At 35.8% G+C, this 10,519-nt stretch overlaps 2 protein-coding genes across 3 annotated transcripts; both read right to left on the bottom strand.

Moving 5' to 3' along the window:
• Window positions 1-1,713: 1,713 nt before the first annotated feature.
• Window positions 1,714-4,203, bottom strand: LOC133788824 (F-box/WD-40 repeat-containing protein At5g21040). 2 transcript variants are annotated; one of them, XM_062226439.1, is made up of 3 exons: window positions 4,048-4,178; window positions 3,897-3,925; window positions 1,714-3,668 (listed from the first exon to the last, which is right to left on the bottom strand). In XM_062226439.1, the coding sequence occupies exon 3, from the start codon at window positions 3,606-3,608 to the stop codon at window positions 1,917-1,919; it is 1,692 nt and encodes a 563-aa protein (XP_062082423.1). In that variant the 5' UTR covers window positions 3,609-3,668; window positions 3,897-3,925; window positions 4,048-4,178; the 3' UTR covers window positions 1,714-1,916. The 2 variants fall into 2 exon arrangements, with proteins under 2 accessions (XP_062082423.1, XP_062082422.1); XM_062226438.1 differs by lacking the exon at window positions 3,897-3,925 and having other exon boundaries at window positions 4,048-4,203.
• A 4,493-nt stretch (window positions 4,204-8,696) lies between these two features.
• LOC133792370 (uncharacterized) lies at window positions 8,697-9,719 on the bottom strand. The gene has a single exon (XM_062230270.1). It carries the CDS (start codon window positions 9,717-9,719, stop codon window positions 8,697-8,699), a length of 1,023 nt encoding a protein of 340 aa, XP_062086254.1.
• Window positions 9,720-10,519: the final 800 nt, after the last annotated feature.

Below are 10,519 nucleotides of genomic sequence, written 5' to 3'. Positions count from 1 at the left end.
GAATGTAGCACATTAGTGGGAGAATTTTTATCATGGCATGTTAAATAATTTAACATATAGTGTAAAATTTCCCTTAAATAATTAATAAAAATAAATAAATTAAAAAAATTAATTAAAAAAATATTTCAAATAATAAAATAATAACATAAATAGTTTTCTAAAAATTAACATAAATAATCAGATATAATTAAAAAACATCAAACATAAAATTAAAAATTAAACCAATAAACATAATATCAATCAAAACTTTTCCTAAAATGAAACTAAATCGTTTGATCTCCCTCCTCCTTTTCTTCTTCTTTTTGTTAATCTTCTTCTACAGATCTGGGTCACGGGGGACATCAGATCAAAGCCAGCAACGGGGCTGTTTTACTGCAGTTTGGGGCTTGCAGACGAAGCCTTCGACTTGGGGTAAATCTGGGGTCTGGAGCTTCACGGTCAGAGGCGAGGACAGAAGGAGTGGCGATCTACACCAGCCAACGACTTCGACCCAGATTTGGACGAAGGTGGAGGTATTCGTCGTCGAACGAAGGTGGAGGTTTGAACGGGCTGGGTCGCTATGAGTTCGGCTGGGTCGCCGTAATCTGTGCGAGGCTAGAAGAAGGTGAGGAAGGGGCGGTGGGTTCTGGGTATCATTTTCATACGTCCTCAAATTTGTGTGAGCAAGAAGAAAATGAAGGAGGGGATGTTCACTCTGGGCATCATTTTCCTCCACAGTTCTATGCGAGGCAAGAAGGCGAGGGAGGGTCGATGTGGGTTATGGGTATCGTTGTCATCCTGAGATTTGTGCGAGGCAAGGAGAAACCAATGTGGTTTATGGGTGTGGGACAAGGAGAAGATGAGGGATGGGAACTGAGTTTGTGCAAGAAGAAGGAGAAGGTGAGGGAAATGAAACTTTGATTATGTGATATTTTGTATTGAAGATTTCTGGTTTTGATGGTGATGAAGAACATGAATAAAAATAATATTGATTTTGTGTTTTGATTTAGGATAGAGATTGATTTTAAACATAGTTTTGTTTGAGCTCAAGTAGAAGGATAAGAATTTTTTTTTTTTAATTTAGTTTAGTTTTAGGATTTCAATGGTTTTAGTTATAATAGGGTTTGTAAATGTAAGTTTTGTTATATTATGTTGATTTTTTATTATTTAAAATATTTTTTTATTATTTTTATAATTATTTTTATTTTTTTATTAATTCATTAATTAGTAAATATAAGAGATATTTTGGTAATATTCAAAATAATTTGACCAAAATCAAATGGTTTGAATTGTCCTTTAGGTCCAAAATGATATTTACACATTTATAATTAACTAAAAATACATGCTACTAAATGACGTATTTATTAATATTATTACATAAAAAAAAATTTGAAGGGAAGAATTCATCAAAATTTATATCAAAACATTTTTTTTTCTTTTTAACTATTTAATTACTATTAAAGTTTACTACGGGTTGGCAACTCGACCAACGCTAAACAATTGTCACGGGTAATTATTGAGTAATTGCAGGCAACTCAGCTCATGCATAAAAATTACAAGTACATGTTGATTTAGCATCCAGAAAAAACACACTTGGGTGTGTTGAGCAATAACTGCAATCCATGTTACAAGTCAACATCTCACAAATATGCAAGCAAACACACAATTTTTTTCTGATTGTCAAGTCTATGAATAAAGATAATCTAATTTAGTGAGAGAGAGAATTTTAGAAACTCATTCAATGAAGCCAACATAACTTTATTTATGCCATATATTAATATATGGCATAAAATGAACAAATCTAGATTAGTTGTGTTATCTGCAAAAGCATGAAGTGCAAACTAGTACTAAGCATAAGTACCAAAGATTTTTTTTTCTTTTGAAATATATTAAAAAAAAACATACGTTGCTTAACATGAAGACATTAGCCACTGCTGTTAGGCCTTAAGCTTGTTGGTCATCCCACGTTTGCTGTACCTAACACTATTCCTATCGCCATTAACTGAATTCTTCTTGGCTGCAACTGAACATTGATCAGTGCAGCTACCTTTACTGTTGATCTCTAACTGATGCCTGCGCCGCCTCATCCTGTTTTCTAACCGTATTCCTCTTAGTGCACGCACTCTACGTTCAATTTCTAAAGCTTGAGTAAAGTTCCAAATCCTAACCACACCTTCCTCACCTCCACATACAATCCGATCTGCACCAATATCCACTGAGAATAGATTGCTCCCAAACCCATGTAACATTCTCTGTGGGGGCTCTACACTAGATTGATCCAACTGTTTTACTACACTCTTTTGATCCAATTGCTTGACTACACTCCTCTTTGAAGCACCTTTGCTAGTCCTAAGCAACTTTCGCACATCGATCAATGACAACTTTCCATCACTTGAAGCAGAGACAAGCCATGGAAACTCAAAAGCCAGTGAATACACAGTACCTGAGTGAGGAATCCATGTTGCAACTTTCAAAACATCAGTCTCAATGCAATTATCAGATACCTCAAACATATGGATGGCACCATCCTCTCCTCCAGTAAATATGAAATTGCCTGTGTGGCTTCGAGCCAGAGAGTATGCATTACCAACATGAGCACTACGAACAACTGTCATCAGATCCCCACTAACAGTATTCCAAACATACACATCTGAACCAGAAGAGCTAGCAACTGTTGCATCATGAGGAACAAGTGCCCAAACCCAATCGCTATGCCTTAAGACGTTTAAGCACTTCCGTGAAAAGCGATCCCATATACGAACAGTCATGTCCCATGATCCACTATAAATCCTTGTGAGATCCAAAGCAAGAGAAGTTATGGGTCCCTCGTGCTCCCAAAGTCGGAACTGGGTGTTCTGGTTCTGAGGAGCCCTTATATCAAACAAATGTTGGACACCCTCCACTGCCTTCCAACAGTGGATAAAGCCATCAGTACCACCAGCTACCAATAGTTTTGTATCTGCTGCAATGGCCCGGATAGTACAACCAAGGGCTCGTGATGATGCAATAGACAATCCTTCTTCCATGTCCCACATTCGGACAGTTGAATCATAACCTGAAGTAAATATGAGTTTAGCCGAAGCCAAAAGGAAAACTGTGCGAACCGCTTCAGTGTGACCATACAAAACATCAATATTATATCGCCCCATAAAAGTCCTACTCCTAAACTCTCTTTCCACAAACAAATCCCTCCACGACTTCTCATTGGTATTTCCGGAATCAATGGGTGCGGGTGCTGGAATGGACGGAAGACCCCACCTCTCACAATAGAATTGCTTCCAAACATGGTGTTCTGAAGCGAGCCTGTGGAGATTAGTCGATACACAAGAGACAATACCTAAATCTTTTGGACCAAGGCAATCCAGAATTTCAGATATCAATGCTGCAGGAAGATCGGACATCGACCTGTGACAATTGGGAAGAACATCATTGCTCGTTTTCCGATTACAACCAGCCAAAATTCCCTTCTTACAGCTAAATTTTAACTCCGGCTTCGAACTTGCGGCTTTTTCAGTTTTGGTTTTGGAATCAACCTGATTCGGATCAATCTGTTGTTCTTCACAAGAATTTACTAAGCAGAAAGCCAATTTCTCAGAAACCCCAACAATGTCTTGACATTCAAATTCCATAAAAAAAAATTAACGGACCCTAAACTTAAATTGAACGGCTGGAAACTCAATCCCCTGACACTGAAAATGGTAAATACCAAACCTCAGAATCTATTTGTACCCAAAATATATCAAAATTAACAATAACCCTAAAATGTGATAAGAAATCCTATAACTGAATTTGTAGATTTGAAAAATCAACTAACTAGTAAATTGAGAAATTGAAAGCCAGATCAAGAGTACCAATGATATACAGTCGAAAATAAAAAGAAATAAATGAACTCAGAACAGAAAAGAGTAATAAAAAACCTGCTATAATCCAGTGAACACCTAAATTTCTTTATGATTTTCACATGGAGGGAAAGAAAGTAAGAAAAAAAAAACAAGTCAATTTGAAGAGAAAAGATATAGATGTATATATATAATTATAAATGCGGGTACGAGAGGGAATGAAGGGTACCTAGAGAAGAGAAGTCAGAAGAGGAGTCTGAACTTTAAACGACAAGAAGTTTCAGAGATGGATTTAAAATGAGAGGTGATTTGTAGAGAGGCAACAGGACGAGTGGAATGGGAAGTACGAAGACGAAGAAAAACGAAGGAACCTTTATCAAAATTAATCCAACGGTTGGCGTATGAGTTCGATCATCATAAATATGGAATGTCCCGTACCATCATCCGGATATATGGCTAATTTACAATTACAGCCTCATTCATACAAAATTATTGGAAAAATTAGGGGTTCATGGGTAGATTTATCCTGGATATGACATCTTTTAATCATCCAAATGTAAAAAGCACGTTACAAAAATTCAACTCTAATTTATTCTATTAAGTAAAAAAAATTAATTTATCTAATGTATTAGGTAACTTGGTTTGGTTTGGAGAACTCGTCCAAACTAATTTTTTATTCTTTAAATATTCAAATAATTAGATTCAACAAATTAAAATTATAGTATATATTTTTTTAAATTAGATATATTATTATAAATTGAAACTTTAAAATATTATTCTAAATTTATTGTTAAATTTTTGAAAATTTTATTAGTTTTATTTAATTTATATTAGGCTGGTTGTTATAATTCTCAAACCGCTCAATACTTTTTTATCGGTTTTTTGGTTTTGTTTTAGCGGTTTATTCAGGTTTTGCGGTTTACAAAAAACTTTTACACAATCTTAGGAAAAATTATATTTATGATTTTTTTTAAAAATATTATATTTATGATTTAAATTAAGTTAATCGAGACAAAAAAATACTTAAGTTCGTTGAGGAAGTACACTTTAATTGCTAAGGCCCTGATTGGTTCACCGTTTGAAAATTGTATTTTTGAAAAGTGTGATTCTGAAATAAAATTTGAATTCATTGTCTGAAACACATGTGTTTTGAAAATGTGATTGGTTGCACTTTGTTAATTGTTTTTTAGTTTTAAAAAAGAGAAATTATAGGAAATGACCCAAAATAAAGCCATCAAGAAGCTAATGTTCTCAATTTTAAAACTGTAGATAAATGACCATTTTACATTGTTGATTACCTAAATTGCCCTTTTTTTATAATTTATTTATTTATTTAGGACTGTATGACTTTAATATAGTGGTATATGTATATTAGTTTTTTTTTTTTTTTGATCAAGAAGAAAAACTTCATTAATCAACCAGCAAAATACACCCTCAACTCACTACAAACACTACAGAAGAAGCAACAGAAAGCTCCTCAAAACCAAAAACAATAGAACTAATTACATTTTAATCTATGTATAAAGTCTATATCTTGTCTAGACAATTTTCTTTTTTTAACAATGAACAACTTGTAAGTCACTATAGTCTTTACATCTAAAGCAATCAAAGAATCTGATTTAGAGAAACCTTCAAAAACACATCTGTTCCTATTCAGCCAAATGTTGTAGCAAGTTGCTGCCAAAATTGCTATACTCACACGCCTCACCATACCAGATGCTTTCAGAGAGAACCACGATAACCAGCCAGCAAAATCCAACGGCCAACCCCTGAAACCCAGCCATTGAAACACAAGCTCCACAACTCTTCGTGATAGGCAACAGTCAAAAAATAAATGGTGATGGGATTCAGGTTGGTCTCCACAAACAGGGCAAAGTAAAGAATCTAAGACAATGTGAAATTTACCCATGTTGTCTTTTGTTAACAGATGAGAGTTCACCACTTGCCAAAGCATAAAACGATGCTTAGGTGAGTTGAGACTACTCCAAATGGCCCTATGATAGCTAACTTGTGTAGGTGGAAGAAAACTGTTATACAAAACAGCAGAACAAAACTTGCCCGAGCTACCTGCCTTCAATATCTCAGAAATGGGGAATTTAAGTCTCAATCTACAAAGTTTGCGCCAATACCAGCTTGTGTCCGCTTTTAAATCGTAAGACCAAATAGATACCCCCTTGAGATAGACATTATTCACCCACTTAACCCACAGAAGATCTCTTTTCTCAGTGATAGCCCAAATGTATTTAGCTAGAATAGCTTGGTTCTATTTGGACCCTTCTTTAAACCCGAGACCACCATACTGTTTAGGAAGGAACACTTTCTCCCAAGAGGCCACATGGATTCGGCTTCTGTTCCCGTTCATTCCCCAAAGGAAACCTCTACAAAGTTTCTCAACCTCTTTAGAAACACTTTGAGGAAGGATGAAAATGCTCATCCAATAATTACGAAGACCAAGTAATACTGAATGAATTAATTGAACTCTGCCAGCAAATGACAAGTGCCTACTTCCCCAAGTATTAAGTCTCAATCTGATTTTTTTAATGATAATCCCACAATCTTCAGCTTTCCATTTAGTTGGTCTTAAAGGAACCCCTAAATACTTTAAAGGGAAACAACCTTCAGCCAAACCAATATCCTTAATGATCTCCCTTTTCTCCCTGGTATCAACCCCTCCAAAAAAGATTTGAGACTTACTAACATTGAAAAAAAGCCCAGTTGAAATGCTGAACCCATCAAGAACTTCTTTAAGAACTTTTATGGACTGTTTGGAACCTTTGCTAAGAAGAATCAAATCATCCGCAAAGCATAAGTTTATTAACTTCAAACTTTTGCAAAGAGGATGATATCTGAATTTAGAGTCTATATCAGCATGAAGAAAACATCTCGTTAGATATTCCATTATCAGAACAAATATCAAAGGGGATAAGGGATCACCTTGACGAAGACCCTTAGCACCTTGAAAACCACCTTGTATTCTGCCATTCATTAGAAGTGAGTAAGAAGTGCTCTTGATACAAATCATAACCAGCTGAACAAATCTAGCAGGGAAGTTTAAAGCATTAAGCATATCTTCAACAAAATTCCAATCCACAGTATCATATGCCTTACTGATATCAATCTTAATAGTGCAGTGGGGAGAAGTATTTTTCCTCCTATAATTCTTCAAGATATCTTGAAGAATCATCACATTATGAGCAATTGATCTCCCTTGGACAAATGCTCCTTGATTTTGATGAACCAGACTAGGAAGGACTGTTGCAAGTCTAGAACAAAGAAGCTTAGAGATGCATTTGTAAACCGTTGAACAGCAAGCAATAGGCCTGTAATCTATAGCTTTAGCCGGATTCTCTTGTTTAGGAATAAGAGAGATCATGGTATTATGAAATTCTGGTGGCATGAAACCAGTCTCAAAAAAATTAGCAACTGCAGCACAGACTTCTCCCCCAATAACAGGCCACATACTCTTGAAAAAACCAGATCCAAATCCATCAGGACCTGGTGATTTAGTATCAGGAATGCTAAACATCACTTTCTTTATTTCCAAAATAGAAAACGGCTTCAGCAGACCTACTTGTTGGTCTAAAGAAAGTTTAGTTCCCTGCTCAATACAGCTCAGATTCAATCTGGAACTAACAGAACTATTGCTGCCCATATAGCTTCGGAAATGATTGAGAAAATGCTCCACAACATCAGAAAACTTATCATTAATCAAACCTTGTTCTGTCATGAAAGATGTAATTCTATTTTCCATTCTTCTCTTCTTCAGACACGCATGAAAGTATGATGTATTGGAATCTCCTTTTTGCAGCCAGGTGATTTTACTTCTCGGGCTGAGAAACTTATGATACATTTTCTCTTGCAAATCAAATTTAGCAGCTGCAATTGCTTCAAGATCCTGGTAAGTCTTGTCTCTAGGATAAGCTTGCGCTTGAAATTTAGCCTCACTATAACTAGATTTCGCATCCTGAAATCTTTTCCCAATATCTCCAATCACTTCATGATTAAACTTCTTGAGGCAATGCTTAACTCTCATTAGTTTTATGTATATCCCTTTTAGCCCTCTAGAAGTCACTGGCCTCTTCCAACTCTGCTCCACAATGGTCTTGAAGTCATGATGATCAGCCCAGAAATTATAAAACCGAAAAGGTTTGATCCCAATTGTCTCTGTAGCTGAAGCTGATACTACACAAGAACAATGATCTGATATTGCTTCCCAACTAAACCGAGCTGCTGTGTTAGGAAAGAAATCATGCCACTCCTCATTGACAAATGCATGATCAATCTTGGAGTAAATTCGACTAGAGCCAACTTGGTTATTAGTCCAAGTAAAAGTCGAACCAAATCTTTTGAGAGCTACAACATTAGATTGGGCTAACCAAAGATTAGAGTCAACCATTTCAGAATGCGAAATGGGATTCCCTCCATTTCTGTCATCAACATAAAAGACTGAGTTAAAATCCCCAAGAATTAACCATGGTGACACAGGAAAATTGAGCTGCACCAGATTTTGCCATAGAATCTTCCTGTCTTCAATAGCATTAAAACCATAAACAAAAGTGAGACAGAAAGCATTAACTTGACCAGCCATTTTAACCACACAATGAACATGCTGAGCAGATTCAGCAATAACCAAAACTCTAACAAAGCTCTTCCTCCATATAATCAACAACCTGCCCTCAACAATAGGACTGTTATAGAACTCCCAACTAGCAAATTTTGTGTCCATCAACTCCTGAACTTTATTCCCTTTTAGCTTAGTTTCTAACAAACCCCCAACTCCAATTTTATTCACATTGCAAAATTCCAACACAGACTCTTGCTTACCTTTATTATTCAACCCCCTAACATTCCAACTTCCTATACTACAACAATCCATGGCTAAGTAGTAGACAAATCAAGACCCTTTATTTCTCTACAGTCTACCTCCTCTTCCTCATTACCATCCTTGTCCTGCAGAACACATAATACATTCACTAATCTCTGCCCAGCCTCTTGGTCATGATCTGATGTAGAAACCGTAACATGTTCCTTCATTCTTAAACCAGTAGTTTTCCTAGGTGTTTTCCAGTCAGTATTACTCAGTGCTTGATCATCTTTTTTTCCTGAACCAGATGGTTGTATCTTCGAAGAACCAGGACTCGAAATGGGAGGATTGTTAGAGTGTTCCTCTGGTTTAGTCACAGGGTCATTCCTCTTTGTATTCCTCTTTCTCTTCTCAACTTCCCCTTTCCTACAGTCTGCCATAATGTGGCCATAACCCATACATGTTTTACATTTCACTAGTAACCACTCATAATCTATCCCCTGCTCCACCAACTGGCCTTTTTCATTTAGAAATTGAATCACTCTCGGTGGTGCATCCGTTGTATCCATCTCAACCAGAATCCGAGCAAATTGAATCCTAGTGCGATCCCTAGTATACTGATCCACCATTATAGGTTTCCCAATAGTACTAACCAATGCACTTAGACATTTGTTCCCCCAGTATTGAAGACCTAGATCATGAAGTCGAATCCATAATGGTACAGAAAGGACTAACTTAACCGCATCTAGATCTGAGGACCACAGTCTGACTATAACTGACTTTCTATCAAATTGAAGAACACCATTCTCTAAAACCAGATCTCTAGTCGCTTCATCATTAAATTTCACCATTGTTAAACCCATGGTCATATGAGCTATCTGCGCAATCCCAAGATGGCCCCAAATACGCTTAATATAACCCTTAAACACCGCCATTGGAGGGTTCGTACCCAGCACCATACATATTACAGCAGAGCTCCAATTCGCAGCTTGGAACTTCACCTCCTCAGGGTCGACTTGGGCAATCTTAATGCCATTCTTAATCAAAGGTTCCTGATAAGTAAGATGGGGGTCACGAGCAAACCTGTTTTCCTTCATAAAAGAATTCCAATGCTTTTGAGCTTATTCCTGGAGAGTCTCCTGATCTTCACTCACATCCATCTCTTCTTCCACTGCCCGAGCCCAATTCTTACTCAATCGCCGTTCACAAATCGGAAACGGAGGAATCACAGATTCACCATTATGAATCATTTCTGTTATCGTTTCTTCCTGCACAGTTACCCCATCTGTTATAGTTTCGACTACTAAACTTACTCCAATCGTAGATTGCAATCCACCAGCTTCTTCCTTCTCATTGTTCTGACTACTACTGGATCCTTGCTCAGACAATCGAGGTGCAGACTTTCGAACCACACGCTTCTTCTTCGCCATGGAAGAGAGAAAATCGGGAACGATAACCTTCTTTATAATCTACAATTATATGTATATTAGTTTTTATTTTAAAGTTATATTGATTTTTTAAGTTTTTTATAGGTTGTTGGTATATTATTTTCCAATTAGTGTATATGTTTTTTGTGGTATGGTATATAATTTTTTTTTGTGATATTTAATTTCTATTTTATTATACATAATGGTAATATATAATTTTGTATCATGGTATATACATTTTAATGGTAGTATATAATTTTGTTAGCATAGTATATATATTTTTTAGTAATAATTTTGTAAGTTTTGATGGTATATTATTTTTCAACTCAGTATATATATTTTGTGGTATGATATATCATTCAACAACCCATAAAAAACGAAAAAAAAATCAAAATAACTTTAAAATAAAAACTAATATACATATACCATAATATTAAAATATTTAGAATAAAATAGTAATTTGTTAAATG

This window comes from Humulus lupulus, chromosome 7 (assembly GCF_963169125.1).
Source record: "Humulus lupulus chromosome 7, drHumLupu1.1, whole genome shotgun sequence".
Lineage (NCBI taxonomy): Eukaryota > Viridiplantae > Streptophyta > Magnoliopsida > Rosales > Cannabaceae > Humulus > Humulus lupulus.
Note: the sequence above shows the minus strand (reverse complement) of the source record. Positions and strands in the feature narration are given on the sequence as shown.

What these genes read in the sequence shown, in the direction of transcription:
- LOC133788824 (XM_062226438.1), bottom strand. Translation starts at nt 3,608, where the DNA reads ATGGAATTTGAATGTCAAGACATTGTTGGGGTTTCTGAGAAATTGGCT.
- LOC133792370 (XM_062230270.1), bottom strand. Translation starts at nt 9,719, where the DNA reads ATGAAGGAAAACAGGTTTGCTCGTGACCCCCATCTTACTTATCAGGAA.